The 24361-nt window shown below is 39.0% G+C and overlaps 1 protein-coding gene across 1 annotated transcript in view; it reads right to left on the bottom strand.

The window, feature by feature from the left end:
• Positions 1-2820: 2820 nt before the first annotated feature.
• ATP10A (ATPase phospholipid transporting 10A (putative)) overlaps positions 2821-24361 on the bottom strand; it is a 55088-nt gene continuing 33547 nt past the window's right edge. The window contains exons 12-21 of the mRNA XM_072135697.1: positions 21456-21582; positions 18563-18747; positions 15359-15671; positions 15048-15124; positions 13425-13550; positions 10453-10653; positions 8062-8142; positions 7872-7976; positions 6772-6959; positions 2821-5884 (exon numbers count right to left, since the gene is read on the bottom strand). Coding sequence (XP_071991798.1) covers positions 5245-5884; positions 6772-6959; positions 7872-7976; positions 8062-8142; positions 10453-10653; positions 13425-13550; positions 15048-15124; positions 15359-15671; positions 18563-18747; positions 21456-21582 — 2043 coding nt within the window. The 3' untranslated portion in view covers positions 2821-5244. The remainder of the gene's footprint in view (positions 5885-6771; positions 6960-7871; positions 7977-8061; positions 8143-10452; positions 10654-13424; positions 13551-15047; positions 15125-15358; positions 15672-18562; positions 18748-21455; positions 21583-24361) is intronic.

Genomic DNA, 24361 nt, shown 5'->3' with positions numbered 1-24361 from the left:
TGATTCCACCACACCAGGCCATGAAAGAAACATCTAAAAGCTGCTCACTACATACTGGTAGTGGTTTATTGGGCCAATTTCTGACAACAGGTTCCCTTTAAAAGGGAGATCCAGCTCTCCAGGTCTCCAATGAAGTAAAATCTTTTTGTATATATACACTCACCAGCCACTTTATTAGGTACACCATGCTAGTAACGGGTTGGACCCCCTTTTGCCTTCAGAACTGCCTCAATTCTTCGTGGCATAGATTCAACAAGGTGCTGGAAGCATTCCTCAGAGATTTTGGTCCATATTGACATGATGGCATCACACAGTTGCCGCAGATTTGTCGGCTGCACATCCATGATGCGAATCTCCCGTTCCACCACATCCCAAAGATGCTCTATTGGATTGAGTTCTGGTGACTGTGGAGGCCATTTGAGTACAGTGAACTCATTGTCATGTTCAAGAAACCAGTCTGAGATGATTCCAACTTTATGACATGGCGCATTATCCTGCTGAAAGTAGCCATCAGATGTTGGGTACATTGTGGTCATAAAGGGATGGACATGGTCAGCAACAATACTCAGGTAGGCTGTGGCGTTGCAACGATGCTCAATTGGTACCAAGGGGCCCAAAGAGTGCCAAGAAAATATTCCCCACACCATGACACCACCACCACCAGCCAGAATCGTTCCTACAAGGCAGGATGGATCCATGCTTTCATGTTGTGGACGCCAAATTCTGACCCTACTATCCGAATGTCGCAGCAGAAATCGAGACTCATCAGACCAGGCAACGTTTTTCCAATCTTCTAATGTCCAATTTCGATGAGCTTGTGCAAATTGTAGCCTCAGTTTCCTGTTCTTAGCTGAAAGGAGTGGCACCCGGTGTGGTCTTCTGCTGCTGTAGCCCATCTGCCTCAAAGTTCGATGTACTGTGCGTTCAAAGATGCTCTTCTGCCTACCTTGGTTGTAACGGGTGGCGATTTGAGTCACTGTTGCCTTTCTATCAGCTCGAACCAGTCTGCCCTTTCTCCTCTGACCTCTGGCATCAACAAGGCATTTCCGCCCACAGAACTGCCGCTCACTGGATGTTTTTTCTTTTTCGAACCATTCTCTGTAAACCCTAGAGATGGTTGTGCGTGAAAATCCCAGTAGATCAGCAGTTTCTGAAATACTCAGACCAGCCCTTCTGGTCACAACCATGCCATGTTCAAAGGCACTCAAATCACCTTTCTTCCCCATACTGATGCTCGGTTTGAACTGCAGGAGATTGTCTTGACCATGTCTACATGCCTAAATGCACAGAGTTGCTGCCATGTGATTGGCTGATTAGAAATTAAGTGTTAACGAGCAGTTGGACAGGTGTACCTAATAAAGTGGCCGGTGAGTGTATATGGCAGATGAATTACGACATGTGCAAACAAGAAGGGGAGAGACAGCAATCGGAGTCCTACACGATAGTTCATGACGTTACGTTACATGTGAATACTCAGATGGGAAAACCACTTTAAACTATTCACAGAAACACACAGCTGTTAAAAGAAAGACTTACTAATGAAACCTGTAGGTTTTTTCACATTTAGTCATCTTTTCTTTCGTATGCCAGTTGTTGCAACACTGCAATGCATCATCTCAGCCTACTCGCATAGTGTTCTGCCTTAGTGATTTAGCCAAAGATTCTGGGGCGCTCCGTTTACAGGTCTCTGGGATCATGAGAACTATGTACTGGAATGACAGCAAGAGGTACACAGGGGTGAACCTGCTCAGAAGGATTTATGGATTAGAAGTGTTCCCTACTGTCCATTGCCATGTCTAGCGAGTCTGACACTTTGCGTAGTTATAGATAGAGGACATTTGCAGGATATTGGGCCATAAGACAGGTGTCCATCTACAGGTGTATAATTATATAGAACATTGCAGAAAAGTAGGTTGTAATGGATATTTTCTCTCTTCAGGGGTGATTCACGCTTTTGTTACTGCAATAATGATAGCCAGAGATTGGGTTTGGAGACCAGGCAGCCAGTCCTATTTATATTATGGTGCGAGATGGAGTAATGTATGGTAGCACTCAGTGGGAAAGATTTATAAGGGCTTGTACAATCACTGAAACAAAGAAAATTCCTTACAAGGAATTACCAGGGATTGCAATCATTTCCCTCTTCACGCCAAGTGGGCACGGAGGATGCGTGGCAAGCAATACTGAACTGTCACTGGTAGCGCAATTCTACATCAAGCAAGGCCTGGCTTAGAACTTTACACTAGAGCGGCGGCTGTCAGATACATCAGTCGGATGGAGACTCCTAATTTATGTGGAGGGAGGAGGCTTTCATCATATGCTGGCACACTGATGCCTCACTAATAAAATTGTGTCCCCCCCCCCCCCAAAAAAAAAAACAAAAAAAACCCTGTCTTGTAACTTATCTTCCTACTTCTTCCACCTTGCATCCTCCAGCCCTGGACATATCATGACAGCACAGGCAGTGTAAAGACATCATTGCTTCAGTTCGTACCAGTGTTCATAGGATAAAAACAATGGTAAGTAGCGAATATAGTCAGTTGTACTGGGGTCTTAAAAATGCTGGTAGCATTGATTATTTGCCACATGTTTAGTAATCTATGTAGCCAGAACAGTCCACTGAGTACAAACTAATGGGTTACAGCTCTTTCGAAAGGAGACCCACTTTTCTATGACCGGGTCGGACTGCAGTAGCAGCCCCAGGTTGGAAGGTAAACCAGATTCCAAGGAAAGGAGCTTCTTTACCATTTTAAATCAGGGTAACCATGGTTTGAGATTGAAATTCTGAAGATATTTTGTTTCAGGAAGAAACAGCCACACTAAACATTTTTCATAGAGGTAATGCTGTTTATTTGTCGGTTCTGCATTTGACACATTGAATGAACATATTGCATCCCTTGGCGTTTATTTGTTGGGTAGTGATAACCAAACTACAGAAACTGTGTACATCATAAATGCTTACACAATATATGCTATAATATGTGTTTATACTGTACATTTAACATATTTCAGACATCTTTCTTACCAGTAGTTTGTTTTTATATTTGTGACATTTGTAAAATTTAACCATATATGTATTTATTTTTATTATTATATTAAAGAAAACTATCTAAAACAAGTTAACAATAGATTTACATTGTAATGCTTTTCTTCACATATATACGCTTATGAAGCTAGACTCTAGTTTATATTAATACATTACAGCAATTGTCCTGTTTCTGACACAGTACACTCTGGGTTAAGTAGCCGTTATGAAATGAATACCAGAAGAGATGTGATACAGTCTGTATAGTCAAGTCATATGTGTAGATCTGTCAAAAGAGACATTTTGGTCTGACTGTTGGTCCATACATAATGATGTGCAGCAATTTGTAAGACTTTCAACACCACATTGTAAACAAAACATATAACGTCATAGTAGTTTCCTCATGGACAAATTTTTTTTTTTAAATATTTTAATTGCTCCTTGTAATGAATGCTAAATTAGGCCAATAAGGAAAAGAAACTAGAACACAATTAACACAAACTTCCTCTGAGGGGCTAAAAGAAAAAAAACCCAGCTTAAGGCAGGATTCACATTTGTCTGTGATCAGTCCGTGATCTCAGACGTGAGACGTGCCACGAACTGGTCTCCATGCATAATATTGATATACGAGTTCTTGTTTCCCCGATATGTAGCGGGGCAGACATTGTACTGTTGGATTTGCTGCATATTGGGGAAATAAGAAATCTGAGTCATAAATCAATATTATGTACAGAGTTCAGTTCGTAGCATAGTCTACAGTCCGTGGCACGGGACTTCTCACGTCTAAGATCACATACAAATGTGAATCCAGCCTAAGTCAGTCAGTTAAAGAGAGGCTATAGGATTGGAAAAACATGTCCGATTTCTTTTAAAACCTGTACCACACCTGCCCATGGATGGGGTTCGAGATTGCAATTTAGTGCCATTAACATTAATCATTCAGATTTGCAATAACACACAACCAATGGACAGGTCTGGGATCTTGATCCACACAAAGTCCCAACATAACAAATGAAAAAGGGGCATGTATGAAAAAATGCAGCATCAGGCTAATGGCCTATAACTACAAGAGATTATACCCAAGTATAGAAGATATTAAAGAAAAAAAAAAAAACAACACACAACCTTTCACATCTTTCAGAAACACTGATACAGTGTTTTATAAAGTGGCCCTTTTAAGCCGCATTATAATAAGGAACCAGAGGAAATCAGCTCTGTGCTGCTGTTTGCAAGACCCTTAATAACAAAGTCATGGTCCAGCCAGTTCAGGTCACATAGCAAGTACAGCATCCCGCTATTAACGGTGCAATTTCTGGGTGCATCCAACACAGCTTGGCTAAAATCCACACATATGGAACTATACCATTGAGTACCTAGGTGTATATAGAGCTACTGTTTACCACAATTATTAGGTTTTCAGATTTTTTACAGATTTTATAAAATGGTACAGTTCAAGCCTTGTACACATAAATTGAAGCAAATTACACCTTTGCATAAAACAAATCATCTAAATGGGGAAGGGATATCAGATTTTCAGTGGAATTGGGCTTAATCGTGGATCTGAACCCCAATAATAAACCTGAACCCTAGTAATAATTATAGATCTGAATCGAAGCTCTTACTAAGGTATAACTGTTTACATTGTGGATTTATTCTTCTTCGTGTTCCAAACATGTGCATCAAAGGTTTCGTCATAGCTTTACTAGTTATGCAGCTGAAGGTCCATTTTATACATGACAAACATTTTGTAACAGTTGGATACAAAACCCATCATTTTGTATTTAACTGTATGGAAATGATTCCATGTCATTCTCATATAAGGCACTTTGTTAAATGTATTCATTCAATCACTCAGTGTAAATGACAGGTAGTCTTCCAGATGACAGGCACCATGGGAAGTAATTGCACAATATGTCAAATAAAAATATAATCTTGAACTCTACAAATAAATTTCTCTTTTGCATCTTTCAGAAGCTTGGTAAAGCTAGATAATCAGTTAAAATTTAAAACAAAAATTCTTTATACAGCCTTTTTCTTAGAAATCTCTAATATAATTCTTGGAACAGGTTATTTACATAAAACAGAAAACCGTTCTGTACCGCTAATCTCCTGCTTCAAAATTCTGAGGCAGGATAAATTACCTAAAAAATACTGTGCAAAGTAGAAAATATAAATAGTATCTCAAATATATATATATACACATACATGTACAAATTCATTTATAAAAATGTTGTTTCTTGCAATTCCCCATTCCCGGTGCTCCTAATTATTCTCTCTGAAATGCTGGTATTGCATCTTACGTTTACTTTTGAGTCTTCAGAAATATATAAATTAGATGGCAACGTAGAGGAATCTTTTAAAGACTCTTGATTAGCTGACATTTGCTTTGGTCTACTAGATTCCTTTAATAAAGGAGTAGAAGTGATCAAGCTCATCAAACCAATGTCCGACTGGTCCACCTTTGAGTTCCAGCACATCATTTCGTCCACATACAGAGCTTCCGATGCCATAGAAGAGTCAAGAGTAAATGGCAAGAAACCCGTAAAAGCTTGGTCATTTTCCTTCACAGAAAGGGAAGCGGTTGGATTAGAACAGAGGATGCCCACTGTAGGCACTTTTTCTCCTTCGTTGGAAAAGTACACATTTTGAGAGTCTTTACCTTGGTCCAACATGGTTTCTTTTTGGTTTCGAACTGAATGTAAGGCACTTGGAGTTAATAAGGTGGTATTCATTTGTTGTTCTGGAACAGATGTTTGTTTATTGACTAGAGATAGGCATTCGAGACGAGATTTTAAGACCTTACGACCAATTTGAACCTGTGTTGGAAACATTGTCCCTTGGATAGATTTATACAAAAACCTACAAAGAAAAAAACCAAAAAACACAAGATCACATTAAAATACCAATCTACTAGTTGAAAAGAAATCCACTGAGAAAAACACTATGTGTGGTGCAGGTATTAGCATTAGTCTTAATCTTTGTCAGAAGGAGGTCACTGTGGTCAGTCCGTCCGTCATTCATGGGCCAACCACAGTGTCAGGGATGGGACTTCATGCGATGTGTCCATGTGATGCAGAGTCCCTTCTTTCCCACTAAAAGGTGCTAAACTGTTATGATTATCTTGAGGTACAAAAAAGTAGAACTAATGTAGCTGATTGATGCTCTACAGCAGTGGTTCTCAAACTTTCTAATGCTGTGACCCCGCAATACAGTTCCTCATGTTGCGGTGACCCCAAACCATGCAACTTGCAGTAAAAACACAATAAAATTGCGGCTCCGATGGCTTTAGGCGACCCCTGTTTTTGTTCGATCGACCCCCAATGGGGTCCCGACCCACAGGTTGAGAACCACTGCTCTACAGTATCTTCAGTAGCTTAATTGATACTCTACAGAATATACAATTTCAATAATTATTAATAATAATAAAAACTTTGTAAATGGACTTGATGAAAACATCCTGCTGTTCTATGATGATGCAAGAGCCTTCATGGTACGTTCTTATTTGAAGGCTTGTATGCCTTGATAAATCTCCCCTATAACAAACAACATTGTGTTTCATCTAGGATGGGTAAATTCAATAAAGAACAACTACAAAACTAAACCTATTAATTGAAGATGATAGCAAAGGAGACAGAAAAAAAAGGTGTATAAAACCTTTAGGTTAAACCCATGAAAATTAGAGGGATACATAAAGTGAGATGACAAGAAAAAAAAAACAAAAAAAAACAAAACATAACTTAAAATACCTTGGCAACAAAGCAGCAATGGGTGACAAGAGGCAAATAAAATAAAACAAAGGATTGGCGAGGAGTTTCTGCATAGTCCAATATGGGTTTGATGGGGGATTGCATGTTGGACAGGTTGAATTGTAAATCAAAGCCACAGTGAAAAACAGGAGAATACTGAAGACAATGGAGGACACATTGATCCAAGTCTGAAAATAAAATAAGTCAATTCATAAATGTGTACAATTGATGGATTGTAAAAATAAAATATTAATAAATTTTATAATAACAATTGCAGGGGGCATCACAATAGCAAACACAAGATTACATTGTGCTCAGATAAAGATCTGGGTACTATAGAATTGCAGGCAGACAAAAGGCTAATAAAACATATCGGCACAAGTGGATCTATTCTACTTGGTTTCTCAGGAAAATTATTGGTTTATAAGATCTAAATTTATTTTTAGTAACCAACAAACATAAAAAACAATGAAAAACAAAAAGCAAAACAAGCAAGTACTGAGAGATACTTGAGCTGAGTTCACACTATTCAATGTGGGTGTTATAACTGCACATCAAGTATTAGACAATTTAGACATTAGGCATCAAGCTCTGTTCAATGTGCGCGACTTAACTAAATTGTCTAATGCTGGATGCACAGTTATAACACGCACATTGAAGAGTGTTAACTCAAGTATCTCTCAGTACTTGCTTTTGTTTTATTTTCAGTAACCAACAATCTTGAGAACAAACAAAAAAGAAAATTTAGGAAAATTATTGGTATATAATATCTGAGAAACAAAGTAGAATAAATCCACTTTTTTGTTATGAAATTTAATAAAATATATATCAGCACAAAATACACATGTAAACAGATGAAAAAAAAAACACAATATACGTGGCCTACACCACAGCGCAACATGTATTACATGCAGATTTTGCAGTAGATTCTGGGTTACACTAAAAGTTGGAACATCCGTGACAGCAATGTCGGAGATCTAAAAGATGCTCACTAAAAATGTCTGCAGTATGTGAAGGAGAGAGATGGAATTTAACCAAATCTACAGTTTCTACTAGTTTTAGACACACAAAACAAATAAAACAAGCCAAATGCTTCTTACCCAAGTTTTAGTCTCAATGCCCAAGTGCAGCATAATGGTGAAAAGAGCACATGTCACTATTGGAGTACCCCATGTGAACAAATCAATATCGGTGTCATAGAATGTCTGTATGTGGGGAAAAAAACACAACAATAATAAATCTTTACATATTCCTGTGCCACACTTTATATACTAAAGGAATGCAACTTACAAAATATGGGATGAAGAAACATATGAGACTTTGATAGAAAGCGTCAATCATGTTGCGCCAAAACATATGGGGTTTGTACTCCTAAAGAAAAAGAAACAACCATTGTAAGGTCATAGCATATGTATAGAACATCTGATCTAGTTGTGTAGATGCCACATCCAAGAACTGCTGGCCATAAACATGCCTCTCTTTTTAAAAGAGGACCTGTCACCCGATGTAAGACCACTATGAGCTGCTCACTAAAGTAAGCAGCTCCTAGCGCTACCCCAGGTGAAGCAGTGTTAATCCCTTAACGAACTGGCCCTTTTTTTAATTTCATTTCCATTTTTTCACTCCCCACCTTCAAAAAGTAATGGCATTTAAAATTCCATGTGGTGTACTGGGAAGCGGGCAAAAAAATTCCAAATTCTGTTGGTGAAAACTGCATTTGAGCCAGTTTCTTGTGGGCTTGGATTTTACGGCTTTCACTGCTAAATAACAGGTCTACTTTATTCTTTGGGTCGGTGCGATCACGGGGAAACCAAATTTGTATACGTTTTATAATGTTTTCATACATTTACAAAAATTAAAACCTCCTGTACAAAAAAAAAAAATCTTTGGGGGATTTTGCCATCTTCTGAAGCTAATAACTTTTTCAAACTTTGGTGTACAGAGCTGTGGGTGGTGTCATTTTTTGCAAATTTTGATGACGTTTTCAATGCTATCATTTTTAGGACTGTACAACCTTTTGATCAGATGAATGCATTTTTTATATTTTTCAATTGGCAAAAAGTGCTATTTTCAACTTGGGCGCTTTCATTACGGGGTTAAATGCAGTGAAAAAAACCTGTTATATTTTGATAGATCGGGCATATTCGGACGTGGTGACACCTAATGTGTTTGATTTTTATTGTTTATTTATATATTATATATTTATATATTGTCAGTTCTAAGGAAAGGGGGGTGATTTGAATTTTATGGTTTTTTACTATAATTTTTTTATTTTTAACTTTTTTTTCTTTCCTCTTACTGTTTTTCAGACTCCCTAGGGTACTTTGACCCTAGGTTGTCTGATCGATCCTACCATTTACTGCCATACTGGGCATTTTCCTCCTCATTCATTACAATGTGCAAATCATACATTGTAATGAAATGGTTAAAGCGATATAGCCTTGGGTCTTCGGAAGACCCGAGGCTGTCATGGCAACCACTCCCCGATGACGTCACAGGAGCAACGACCATCACCAAGATGGCAGCTATGCGCCGTCTTTTTGAAGCCACTGCCAAAGCGTGATGGGTGTTAGCACTATGCAGCCTAGACATACCGGCTATGGAGAGAGCTCTGCCCGTGAGCCCTCCCCATGCACCCAACACGCTATACTTCATTTAGAGGTTAAACCACTAGTTTTATTGGAACCGTGCGATAAAGCTAGCAAACACTGCAGTGTACAGCGCTGTGAATGCCGGACCAAGCTTACAGCAGCTCTGTATGTTCACAGTAGCCTGTGATATATAAACGCTAGTCCACTTCAAGATCAGTGGAAGTTTTTGGCATGACCAGTAAATAATTGATATTGTTTGTGTAATGAAAAATTATATAAAATTTTCCCATACATTTTCTGTGTCGATTTCTCACAGTTTCCTACACCTCTGCTTGCCGTCATTATATTGGAAGCTTCATTGTTTACTTCCTGTGGATAAAAACCACTCCCTGGTCAGGTGATGTCACACAGGTGCAGGGCTTGTTATAGCACAGAGTAATCAGAGCTATGTGATAGTACGAGCCAAGCATCTGTGTGACATCACCTGACCAGGGAGTGGTTTTTATCCAAGATAATGATAGCAAGCAGAGGTGTAGGAAGCTGAGAAATTGATATGAAAAATTATACAATTTTCCCATATATATTCTATTACACAAACAATATATTTTTTTGAAAGGGAACAAACTCTTAAAGGACAATCATTGGACGCCTTCCTTTTAAAATCAAAACTTAAAATTATGCTAATGATCCTGCAGGGCTCATGGGGTGTTACCAGAACCCCTCCACACTGCAGCTCCACACCCACTGGCTACTGAAAAAGAAAGGGTCAGAGTGAGACCGTGTAAAAGCCTGTGAAGCTGCAGCTCAGAGGGGGTCTAGTAACACCCCAAGGAGCACTTCAGGCTCACCATTATAATTTTAAAAAGCTTTTAGAATGAATGATGTCATGGACAACAAATATTAGATCCAGGGTCAATGACTGTTGTAATCTTCTATGAGAAAGAGTCGCTGGTTTAATATGCTTGATTTTGAAGGCATCATAAGCTACAACACCTGAAGGTAATTTCGATTGATATAGTTGAAGTGGAAAACTGAGCAAATAAATTGAAATATTAAATATGATAATTCTGGTGTGCAGTGGCAACATTACCTCCATTGTCTGTCCGCTTCTATACAGCTCCGGAACAGCTATCAACATTTCAGCTGGGAGGTCTTTATCAAGAATTCCAGTAACCAGTTGTGGAATGGATGAGAAGAGTAAATTGAAAAAAATCAGATACCACTGGTCAATCATTGTCGAGCCGGAAAAGCCACAGTAAAATTGGTACCAGAAAAGAAGTGCCACAAACATCTATAAAAAAACAAAAAACAAAACAGATGTGAGTTTTCATCTAAGTGAAGTTAAAGGGAACCTGTCACCAGGGACCTTATTTTCCCTAAAGACAGGTTGTAGAAGCCCTTCACACCTGCAGTGCAAAACTGCCGCTGCCTTTTATAAGCATTTTCATTACAATATACACTCACCGGCCACTTTATTAGGTACACCATGCTAGTAACGGGTTGGACCCCCTTTTGCCTTCAGAACTGCCTCAATTCTTCGTGGCATAGATTCAACAAGGTGCTGGAAGCATTCCTCAGAGATTTTGGTCCATATTGACATGATGGCATCACACAGCTGCCACAGATTTGTCGGCTGCACATCCATGATGCGAATCTCCCGTTCCACCACATCCCAAAGATTCTCTATTGGATTGAGATCTGGTGACTGTGGAGGCCATTTGAGTACAGTGACCTCATTGTCATGTTCAAGAAACCAGTCCGAGATGATTCCAGCTTTATGACATGGCGCATTATCCTGCTGAAAGTAGCCATCAGATGTTGGGTACATTGTGGTCATAAAGGGATGGACATGGTCAGCAACAATACTCAGGTAGGCTGTGGCGTTGCAACGATGCTCAATTGGTACCATGGGGCCCAAAGAGTGCCAAAAAAATATTCCCCACACCATGACACCACCACCAGCCTGAACCGTTGATACAAGGCAGGATGGATCCATGCTTTCATGTTGTTGATGCCAAATTCTGACCTTAGCATCCGAATGTCGCAGCAGTAGATCAGCAGTTTCTGAAATACTCAGACCAGCCCTTCTGGCACCAACAACCATGCCACATTCAAAGGCACTCAAATCACCTTTCCTCCCCATACTGATGCTCGGTTTGAACTGCAGGAGATTGTCTTGACCATGTCTACATGCCTAAATGCACTGAGTTGCCGCCATGTGATTGGCTGATTAGAAATTAAGTGTTAACGAACAGTTGGACAGGTGTACCTAATAAAGTGGCCGGTGAGTGTAATTGTGTTATAACTTACCTTGACCCTGACAAAATCCTGGGGTAGTCACAGGGGCTGGGCTTTGGTTTGGATGCATTCAAAAACAACATGTGACTTGTCTGTGTTATTAACTTCCCAATCAGGAGCACAAAGGTGGGGGTTAAGTTTTTTTGAAATGCATCCAAATCAAAGCGCAAACCCTGTGACTACCCCAGGATTCTGTCAGGGTGCAAGGCAAGTTAAAACTTTTAAAAGCATATGCTTATAAAAGGAAGAGGCAGTTTTGGAGTGCAGGTGTCATGGGCTTCTGCAACCTGTTTTTATGAGGTCCCTGGTGACAGGTTGTCATTAATAATTGTGGCTACAGATCTTGTAGCTATCACTATTTATCAAAGGCCATTTTTGCCTAATGTAACAGTTGTAATTGATTTGCTTATTGTCCTGACTTTGATGCAAGACACTTTCATTGAGTTATTTTGCCTTGTACAGTTCACTTTAACCTCTTTAATCCCCACCTTCAAAAAATGTATAAAACTTTTTTTTTTCAATTAAAGAGCTGTATGAGGGTTTGTTTTCTACAAATTGCACTTCATTAGTGACAGCATTTAATATTCCATGTCGTGCACTGAGAAAATAAATTCCAAAATGTAGTAAAAATGGTGAAAAAAAACAAAACAAAACGCAGTTGCACCATTTTCTTGTGGGCTTAAATTTTATGACTTTCACTGTGAGCCCCAAATGAAATGTCTTTATTTTATTCTTTGGGTCAGTGCAATCACGGGAATACCAAATTTATATAGGTTTTGTAATATTTTTACACATTTAGCAAAATTAAAACCTCCCGTAGAAAAAAAAAATATTTTGGAGTCTTTTGGTGCTAATAACTATTTCATACTTCGGATTACAGAGCTATGTGAGGTGTCATTTTTTGCAACTTTTGAACTTTACTACCATTTTAAGAACTGTAAAGCCTTTTGATCACTTTCTTTTAGAAAAATATTTAAAAAATTAAAATGGCAAAGAAGTGGCATTTTTTCAACTTTGGGCACTATTTTCTGTTACAGAGTTAAATGTGGGCAATAACCGTTATTTTAATTTGATAGATTGGACATTTTGGGACATGGTAATGAATAACATGTTTATAATTTTACTGTTTATTTATACGAGTTCTAGGGAAAGGGAGGGATTTTTTTTTTATTTTTAATTTCTCTTTTTTTTAATTTTTTTTCAGACCCCCTTCGGTACCTTAACCATAGGTTGTCTGTTTGATCCTACCATGTACTGCCATACAACAGTACAGATTGATGAAAAAAATTGATCTGGACAAGGAGAGGCCAATCCACCTTGGTCTCAAAAGGGTTAATCCATATTTAGAGTAACTTGAGTGTTTTTGGTCTGCAAATCCAGCAGCTAATATACATTTATTACATGTCTTGCTGGGTCCAAGTATTTTTACATATTTAATGCGTTTTTTTTTTTTTTTAAATTCCACAACTTTACAAAAAACTTCCCAGAAAACGATGGCAAGTACTTAACACTAGTATTAAGGGGCCTTTCTACAGTATAGTGAGACAAGGCAGCTTTACTAGACCAATACTTGCAATGGAAAAGAAAAAAAAAAATCCTGATTGAACTAAACACTTCAGTTTGCAGGAAATCAAAAAAGCAAACAAGAGCTCTTGAATCCTCTTACCACTTTCACTGCTGAAAAGTGTCATGTGATAAGCTGGGTAGGAAAAACCAAATCACTGCACTATATAACAAATATACTTGAAAATAATAATTTCTTACAGCATTTTTGTAGAAGAAATATAAGACCATATTTGCAAGCCGAGAATAACACCATCGACCGTGAACAAGCAGCAGCTTCTCCAAGTACCGGAACCTCGGAGCAGCGAAGTCACTGGCCATCACCGCCTGCAAGTAGAGAAAAGCACAAGGAAAATCATTACAGATTATCAATTGTGCTGAATGTTGAGGCCGACTCTTTTAGCCACTGGCCCCCTAATAAAGAATAGTCTGCCTAGTTTTTGACTGCAGAAAATAAAGCTATGCTCCAAGACTGCTGCCAACAGTATACTACACGCTGTACAGAAGTGCACAGATGTCTGCTTTACACTGTGCAATTAGATGTGAAATTTGCTGTAATGTGTATAATAGCATACAACCACAAGTCAGCCTGATCTGCTTGGTTTACAATTTGCTCTGGTAGGTGTAATGGAGTGCAAACAGAAATCAATTTTCTTTATTGAGCATAATGAAGTGCATAGAGAGGTTAATTCAATTTGTTGCATATTCAAAGCCTGCAACCATAAAAGGTCAATCATGTTTTACTCCACTTTAAAGAATGAAGGGAAATATACTCTTTTCACTGGTCTATATAGTGCTGGGATGAACTATTAAGCAGAAATATGTGATACAATCCTTCCCAAACATCACAGAAAGCAAAGGCAAGACTTTAAAAGGGATATTCCCACTAAATCACTGTTCTCAACTATACTCAGGATAACAATATAACACACTCCAATTCACGGTTATTAACAAAAATACAGCAATTCACAGATATAATGCAAACCAGTCTATCAGTCCTGTTGTATACAATTTCTGTTGCCCTGGTATCCATTAATCTTTTGGCTTCGGGTCGGGCAGGACAGCAGAGATGACTGTGTGTGATATAACTGAGTTAGCAGAGCTGACCATATTTGATATAGCTCAGATGTAGGAGAACTGGAGAGTGTCATATTGTGTTATATGCATCTCATGTCTCTCTTTCTCTGTATCAGATAGCAGTGAATGTTCAGAAGCTAAATAATTGTGTATATAAACCTGTACCGTGATACTCTAAGCGCATTGTCAACACACAGCATCTCAGTGATAGAGGAGTTATGAAGTGTCTGCTTAGAGAGCCCTACAACACTAAATCCCTAAACGGGACAACACCATTGACCCTTTAGTTTTAGGAACTGAGTGGATAGGGCACGAATGCAACGCTTAAATTTTCAAGAAGTCACCTGGCTGACGACCAAAAGAGCCCTTTTAAATCCACCAGGGCACAAAAGAAGTGTATTAAAAATTAACTTTTATTCTATATGCTTTTAAGAACAGTAACAAGTGTATTAAAACACAAGTGGACGGTGTTCACACTGATAATGCTCAGGGATACAGGGATTCTACCCTTAGAGTTATCTGATCATGCATAGAGGGGTTTGATCAGTTCCCCCCATGCATAAAGTATGAAGCCTAATCATCGGCTCTCGCCATTCACTGGGAGCTCAAAAGATCGCTTGCTCCTAGTATTTAAATCATTTGTCTAGAGTGGAATTTTGTCTACTTGCACTTTAAAAATAAAATTAACAGATTAAAAAAAAAAAAAAAATTTGTCAAAAAACAAAAAAAAAATAAAAAAGAACTTGCCTGCATTCCTTCCTGACCAGATATCCCAACACCAACATCTGCTACTTGAATCATGCTGACATCATTGGTTCCATCACCTATAAAAAAAAAAAAAAAATAGAAAATAGTAATTTTTAATAAGGAGACTCGCTGACATCTTCCTGATGAAGACCTTGATGTCTATTTCTTAAAAATTTATTTTGGAAACCAAAATTTACAGTAACCAAGAAACTATAAAACTTATACCGGAATACTTTGTGCCGTGGTTATAGCCCAACAAAAATTTAGTAAAAAGTGTTTTGTATAAATCAGTGAAACACAACAGAACTTACCTATTGCTAAAGTCATAGCTTTCAGCTTATCACGAACAAGCTTCACTACCATGCTCTTCTGTAGGGGAGTAGAGCGACAGCAAAGCACAGAGCGGCATTTTCGAGCCAAAGAAATAAATTTATCCGATTGGCTTGAGTCTAGTGCAAAGGCTAGTGTTTTGCCATCAATAACAAGTCCAAGATTTGGACTCTTTGTAGTTGAAGCAAATGAAAAACTAAAGTCAGCATTCCAAGAAAATTGTCCTTTTGAATTGTGAGGAATCTTGGACTCCACATAGTGCAAACACTGGTCAAGCAAAGCAGCACAGGCTTCCTATATAGAAAAAGAAAATAAAGTTTAAAACAGAATATTAAACAAATATTCCCTCCTGCATACAAGAACTGCTAAAAAAAAAAAAATAGCATCACTGCAGTTAACACACATATGAGAAACTTTGCTTGCAGTACAGCCTCCTTTGTGCGGTGCTCAGACACCACCTTGTTGTTTAAATTTCTCAGTTATATCAATCCTAGAATGCTTAAGCCCAGCAACACATGGGCAGCTACAAACAGTGTAAATATCCATCTCTTTGTATACAGGCAGCCAGTCTGATCAGCAGTAACTAGGAAAGGAGACTAGAAGCCTCAAGTCACCATTATATCATCTGAGGGAAAGGAAGAGATGGAACTCATTAATGAAAAATTTAATAAAGGTAACACTGGAAACCACCAGGAGCTAAAAGCTTAAAACTCTTAGGTTCCAGGGTGTGTTCTAGCAGTTCAAAGCAATGCCACTTAGAGGGCACCTACCACCCCTATAAAGGTAGAACGGGTGGTAGGTGGATGAATGGGACGTGAGGATAGCTATCTTTTAGAAAACTTTAATGCAGGCATATGTATATTTTATTATGCGGCTACTGGGGCGTGAAGTAGCCGGACATGAGGCTACCGTCGCGGCTACTCCACGCCCCAGTAGCCTCTTTACTCCGCCTACCATTAAATCTTAGGCGCGCAGCTCGTCCTAGTCCCCGACGTTCTGCGCATGCTCCGGGCCGGAGCTACTGCGCATGTGCAGATGCCGGGGGACTCGGACGAGAGCGCGCAGCTACGAGGAGCATAAGACATAAGGCTACAAGTCCCGGCTACTCCACGCCCCAGTAGCCACGTTACTCTGCACTCTGCGCGCTCTCATCCAAGTCCCCCAGCATCTGCGCATGCGCAGTAGCTCCGGCCCCGGAGCATGCGCAGAACGTCGGGGACTAGGACGAGCTGCGCGCCGAAGATTAAATGGTAGGCGGAGTAAAGAGGCTACTGGGGCGTGGAGTAGCCACGACGGTAGCCGCATGTCCGGCTACTCCACGCCCCAGTAGCTGCATAAAAAAAATTTACATATGCCTGCATTAAAGTTTTATAAAAGATAGCCGGGACGTGAGGATTAGCCCAAAAAAGGGCTATCCTCGCGTTCCATTCATCCACCTACCACCCGTTTTACAAGTCAGCATACACCAAAATATAGGGGTCATATAGGGGTGCCAGCAGAGTGAGCAGGCACAGGGCATTGCTGCCATGTCTGCATTCGTTTAAAAAAAACCAAAAAACCGCAATGGTTCGGACCTGGTGTAGTTTTGACGGGCAGCATGGCAGTCCGCTGGATAAATCAAGAGGCCTAAGCCTCTAGATGTATCTGTCGAGACATGCGTATGTGTGTGTATGTCGCGTTGTGGCCTTTATTAAAAGCTGGCGTTCCCCCTACACAGTTAATCAGTTTTTTTCTATGCAGGATCTTTAAAGTAAATCTACCAACAGGATAATGGATAAAGCACACTGACATACTTCTGGCAGGATCTGTTCTTCTTCTGGCTTCTTATGCCCTTGTTTTTAAGATAAAAAAAAGCTTTAAAAATTAGGCAAATGAGTCAAGGCTGTCAAGCTCCATTAATATATATGGAGCCTGGATCCCCTCAGGCTCATTTGCATAATGTAAAAGAGTCTTATTTTGTAAAAACCATGGAATAAGCTAGAGCAGATCCTGACAGAGACTGAACACATCAGTATGTCAGTGTGCTTGGTTTACAATCCTTCATCCTGGTGGTAGATGTCCTTTAAGCACAATGAGCATATATCACATGTTTTCACCTCTTCAGCATTCATTCTTTGGGTTGGAAACAGTTGACACTGCAAGTTTGAAGATCAGTAATTAATTAAGAGGGAAATGAGCTTTTATTGACCGACAGAAGTACAAAATCGATCAGGCTGGCCCAGGTTTAAGCTTTAGGTGCAACTTTTGTGAACCTTTGCTTATTTATAGTAGTTACAGAAATTTGCTAAACATTTAAGCCATTACCCAAATCAGTCTGTGTAGCAGGGAGTGAATTAAGGTGATCCCTAAACAGTCACCTGCAAGGCTTCCTGAAATATATAAACCACACTTGGATATTTCTTAGCTTTGTTGTCAAGTTTGCAGCAGTTTTTATATACAGGTGGTCCCCTACTTAAGATCACCCGACCCCCAGTTAAAAATGGACCTCTGGGTGTTGCAATTAAGCGTTATTGCAAATCCTGGTTTTTATGATAATCCCTTTTTTAAAATCCAATTGTCACAGAGAGCATATAAAAAATTGGCTGGGGTTAGAATTATGAAATATACAGTTCCAACTTGCATACCAATTCAACTTAAGAGCAAACCTACAGAACCTAGCCTGTACGTAACCTGGGTTATGTACAAGATAGGTTCCTTAGGTTTGTTCTTAAGTTGAATTTGTATGCAAGTCCAAATTATATTTTATAATTGTAGCTCCAGAAAAAAAAAAAAAAAACCTTGTCCCAATGAGAATTGGATGTTCAAAATGCTGTACTGTCATGGGAACAAGGATTATAAATAAAACTGCATTAGAGACACTTTACACCTGATCATTGCAACCTGGGACTAAAGTAAAGCATCCAGAGAGCTTTGTTAGATGTCACAGAAGGGACAGAGGGGCCCATCTGTAACTAGGATTCGTCTATACGTCGGGTGTCCTTAAGTAGGGGGCCACCTGTATACCACGCTTGGTTTCTAACAACAAATAAAATCAGCAGAGGAGTACTTGATTCTTGGCAAGAGGTGCCCCCGATTATCCATTTTCAGAAGGTGATTGTACAGTACCGGTAAATATGCAAAAATACTGAATATATATTGCACCAATGTGTATTAAGACTACATCTAATAACAAATATAAAGCATACCATAGATTCCGCATTTAGAGTGATGAGATCATCATCATGATCCAGAAGTTTGCAGGAATACCCTATGTTTACAGCAGTTTCCTGTTTATCTCCAGTCAGAACCCAGATTTGCAGTCCAGCTTTACGTAGCCTCGTAATTGTATCTGGAACACCTTCTTGCAAGCGGTCTTCTATGCCTGTGGCACCTTTATGAAAATAAGAGGTCGCCTAATTAATAAGACTGGGAATAAGAGGTTGTCTAGTTTCTAAAAACAAAAAAAAACATTGAGATGAAGACACTTCATACTTTGCAAGAGTAAATAATGATACCTTGCACTCATTACATACGGCCTGGCACATCTGCCTATTACATAAACAGTATTGTAATCTCAAATATTCCTTCACAACCATTAGTGGTTGCCTGGGTCTGTATGGCTGAAGATATTCATCAGATGAAGGACCCCATTTGCATGATTCTTTCCTCTTATTATGGACCCTTTTCCAAAGTCCCTTTGTATACATAGACCTTCAGGAAAGGGCCTCATGACTGGGCAGGATTTGAAATCTCTCGTCCCGTTTTTTCTCCACCATCCTTCCATTCCCTACTTATCCCTCTCCAATGTATGAGCTAGATTGGCCTTTGTAGCAAGATGTTCTCAGGTCATAGCTGGACTTTGCTAGATCCATTTCAATTGTGGTCTTACTATTATTTAATACAAATTGGCTACTGTTCTATTACTGGACCAATGGTTACAGGAACTTTTTAGTTTTTGCCTTTTTTTTTTATTCTCAACCATTCCTTGCTTTTTAATACATTTACAAATCCTTCAGGATTTCAAATCCTTAGATTATCTGCAACCTTTACAGTTTGCTTCTATGATGGAATTCTTTCTTAATAACCAATGTACAAGATGGAAAGGCACCTTTGAAGCTGTGCTGGCCACAGAGACATATATATGGCTAGTTAAGACACAAGATACAGGCAGTCCCCGGGTTACGTACAAGATAGGGTCCAGAGGTTTGTTCTTAAGTTGAATTTGTATGCAAGTCGAAACTGTATATTTTAGAATTGTAGATCCAGAGAATTTTTTTTTTTTTTTGCCCCAGTGACAGTTGGGAGTTTTAAATTTTTTTGCTGTAATGGGACCAAGGATGATTAATAAAGCTTCATTACTGACACTGCAACTGATGATTGCAGTCTGGGACTATAGTAAAGCATCCAGAGAGCTTCACCAGAGGTCACAGTGGGCAAAGGGGTCCGTTTGTAACCATGGGTCGTCTAAGTCGGGTGTCCTTAATTAGGGGACCGCCTGTAATCACTTTTAATGTTTAATTTACTAGAAGGATGACTTCTGATTCTCAAATTTAAAGGAAACCTACCATAAGGAATCTAACATCAGAAGTAGACCTGATGGCAGATTCCTCCTGCCACCCTAAGCCCTAATCTGTAATTTAATAGCTCCGGGACCTAAGCCAACTTGTTAAAATTTACATACTACTATAATAAAGTTTAACTACAGAGACGTGGAGTACCCTAAGCTCCCAGTGCCCGGCCAGGCTGGTACACACCCCAATAGCGTCTTCAGTTAATTTACATATTACTAAAATAAAGTTTTTAACAAGTTAAATTTGGGCAGAGGCAGGCATAAGGGATATACAATCAGATCTACTTTTGATGGTAGATTCCAAATGGTAGGTTTCCTCAAGTTCCATCAGACATGACTGGTTGTGGCCTTGTTCGTGGAACAAACAGGAGATACACCGTAGTTCGTACAGAGACGCTTCTGAAACAGCCGACAGAGATGATTGTTATGTCATCTTTATTCAGCATCCAAAAATTTTAATATGGATGACGTAATTGTGTACAGTCTGTATCTAGGTTTACTGCTGCTAAAAATATGTTTGCAAGGTGGGGCAACAGCTACGCTAAATAACATTGACAGCAGAATGTTGTACACCAGCATTTTAGAATTTACTTGGGTAGAGCCCATATCTAGACCTTAGGTCAGTTCTTCAATCACTCATTACTTATTTATAGAGCACAATTAATTCCATGGTGCTGTACAATCAGTAATGGATTCACACACATTAAAGACAAGAACAAATGCAATTTCAAAACTACAAAAATCTGAAACAAGAGGGAGGAGGACCCTGCCCGGGAGGGCTCACAAGCTATGTACACCTTTATCAACAAGGTGAAAGATTACTATTAAAATAGTATTGAAACTTCAGTACATTGTGAAACTCTCGCTTATCAATGGCTGAATTGGTAGATTTGTCCCCAGATGCCCAAATGCACACAAACATGAAGGAGATTGGAGGGGTGAGCGCCCCTCACCCATCCGCTCTCCACAGAAAGTTGAGCAGCTGCCGGCCAGGTCATGGTGTGGTAAAACACAAGGGTCATAGATCTCTGTGGGGGCCGCGATCCGGCCGCCATAACGGTTTGGTGCAGGAGGCCTTACGGTCTGGCTCATTACTAAATGCATACCATCAGTTTTAACAAATACATGAAATGAAAACCAACTGTTCAGAATCTGGTTCAAAGGGGTTTCCCAATCCATGGCAGCACCAGCAAGTTTGTTTTTTCACAGCATTAACAGTACAGGCTTAAGAACACCCAACTTATAGACGACCCCTAGTTACAAACACACCTCTGGATTTTAGTAACTTACTGCACTTTAGCTGTAGGCTACAATGAACAGCTATAAAAGCTATCAAATGTTTCTGCAACTAAGCTTTATTGTTAATCCTGGTTCACATGACAATCCAACATATTTAAAATCCAAAATTGGCTGGGGTTACAATTATAAAATAGTTTCGACTTGCATAAAATTTCAACTTAAGAACCTATCTTGTACTTAACTCAGGGACGGTCTGTATACTTTTATGAAAGAAATACAAAAACACTTACCCAGCAAATGCAGATTGGTCTCCAGACGTACTGCAGATTGAAACAGCAGCTCTTCACGATTCTCTAATGAGGATTCTGCTTGTAAATGAAATTTCAACCAACAGGCGTATTCCTCCTTACTGAGAACCTGAAAGAGAAAGTCATTTAAAACGTGTATTATTTATGGCTTATACTCTACTCCTATGATAAACGGTTTGTGTTTCAACAGTACAGACCAGGATGACACCAAAATGGATTAACAACATGTTTACAATTTACTATCCACACAAGGACATTTTATTCAAGCGGAGATGGGAGTTTACAAAAATAGATTGTCCGAGAAATCTCCCATCTCTGCTTGAATAAAATGTAACCACATATATACAAGATAACCCGAGAAATGCACCTTCAGGCGAAATAATGTTGGCATTAAATCTGATATGGAGCCAGCTAACAACATTTTATAGGAAATGAAGCCAGGGAATTTCTACTTTTGTAATGCAAAAGGTTAAAAGCATTGGTGGTCATCTGCAGTTTTCAGATAATTTGTGTGGATGAATCTTCCCTATATTTTTTTTCCTGCCTATTATACACTCTCAGTATTGACTTAAATGGCATAAGTGTGTGTGGAAGCACCTTCAAGGAAATGCATTATAGATTTCCTTTTTAATAGAAACATGTAAAAAGGTGCAAAATTCATTGTGCAAGGGACAGGGAGAAAAAGGAGCTGTAACCATGACCTGTTGCCAATAGATGATCCTGTATTATCTGCTGCTACCTCTGTAAGGCTTCTGTCACATATTCAGTCACATTTGAAACACATGAAAAAAAAGTTGATATTTCTCTACAGAGAAGTAAGTACATTCCTTTTGGGTTAGATAGTAACCAATGATTTTCCGGTAGTACAAAAGGGAAGCTTAGTAAAGCTCAATTACCCATTGGGGGACATTTTCATAAAGTATTGGTGTCCGCACTGTTACCGACTTGCTCTCGGAAAGTAGACACATATTTAATATTGTGGAGCTGTGGAGATATATTTCTGGCGCCGAGACCATTTTCTGTCCCTGGGACCAAAATCTGTCCCGAGCTCCAGAAATGTGTCTAGCAGTCGGAGAACAGGCTGAGCACCCTCCCTGGAGCAGGGCAATGGCCGCTGCGGCAATGCATGGGTGGCTGACCCCCTCCAAGAACTCGTCCAGTCTTAATTGGACACCAGAAGAACAGGCAGCAGACATCCTAATGTGACGAGTGTTTTTCCAGGTACGCTAGTGTAAGCTGAGTGCTGTAGCAGTTTTGTGTCCCCGCTAGACCAAATTTCTTTTTATCTACTTCCCTTTACCGTGCCAAAAAATTTTCTAAGACACATATTAATTGTGTTGGAGTTTCCACTCTGCCAGAGCCATGCCCCTTTTCTGAGCAGAATCGAAGCAGACGGAAAAAAAGTCATTTTTTGTTGCTGCCAGCTAATAAACACATTGGAAAGCAGAACACTACATGCGGTAACACCATCGTAAAGGCCCCCCATTAAGTTTTTAAGTGCTAGTCGCTATAACGTCGAAGCTTTATTTAATAGTATTTCCTGATATAAAGAGACCACATATCAATATATAAAAAAAAATTAAAATCAAACAAAAATGTAAAAGCTGGTTTTGTTCTTCTACAATAAGCCACTTAGAAGAAGCGGTCTTCAGAATGTACACAACAAGTACAGATTTTCCCCATCAATGCTCAGTCAGAGCATTAACCCCTACGGGACACAGCATCTTTTGGCCTAAAGGACGCGGCCCCATTTTTCAAATCTGGCCTGTGTCACTATAAGTGGTTATAGCTTTGGAACGCTGTGAGATATCCAGGGGATTTTGAGATTGTTTTCTCGTGACACATTGTACTTCAAATTAGTTTAAAAATTTGGATGAAATCTTTTGCGTTTAGTTATGAAAAAAAACAAAATTTGGCAAAAATGTTGAAAAATTCTTTATTTTCAACGTTCTAAATTCTCTACTTTTGATTCAGAAAGTCATAGCACCCAAATAAATTCATAACTTACATTTCCAAAATGTCTGCTTTATGTTGGCATGGTTTTTTCAGATTCCACATATTTTACTAGAATGTTATGAAGCTCAGAATTTGGGAGCCATTTTTCACATTTTTTGTAAAATCGCCAAAACCTGTATTTAGATGGACCTGCACAGTTTCTAATTGACACTGAGAGGCCTAAATAATAGCGAGACTCGTAAATTACCCCATTGTGGAAACTACACCCCTCAACGTATGAAAAACCACTTTTAAGAAGTTTGTTAACCCTTTACGTGTTTTATAGGGGTTAAAACAAAATGGAGGTGGAGTCTGCAAATTGTAATATTTTTTCACAATACACTCATTTTGGGTGGAAAATTAAACATTTGTAATGGATAAAATGAAAAAAGGCTCCACAAAGTTTGATACGCAATTTCTCCCGAGTACACCGATACCCTACATGTGGTGGTAACCTGCTGTATGGGCGCACGGCCGGGCATAGAAGGGAAGGAGGCGCCATCCGGAGCAGATTTGCTGTCACATTGTACAGGCTATAATTTTTTTCTTTTTTTTAATGAGGACCTATAGGGGCTTATTTCTTTTGCCACATGAGATGCACTTTTCTAATACATAATTTTGGGGCATCTATAGCTAATTGGTGAGATTTAATTAACTCTTTGTTGGTGGAGGAAATGAAAATCATCAATTTTTAGGAAAATTTTTATGTGTTTTTTTTTTTGGCCGTTAACCATACCATAAAAATAGTATATTATTTTTATTCTTTGGGTCGCCACGTTTATGAAAATACTTCATTTATATATATTTTTTTATTTTTTCCCATTTTTACTGAATAAAAAGTAATTTGGCAAAATTGTTGTTAATTTTAGCATCACCGACTTACATATGCATAA

Source organism: Engystomops pustulosus, chromosome 2 (genome assembly GCF_040894005.1).
Source record: "Engystomops pustulosus chromosome 2, aEngPut4.maternal, whole genome shotgun sequence".
NCBI lineage: Eukaryota > Metazoa > Chordata > Amphibia > Anura > Leptodactylidae > Engystomops > Engystomops pustulosus.
The sequence above is the reverse complement of the archived record's forward strand: the minus strand, read 5'-3'. Positions and strand labels throughout refer to the sequence as shown.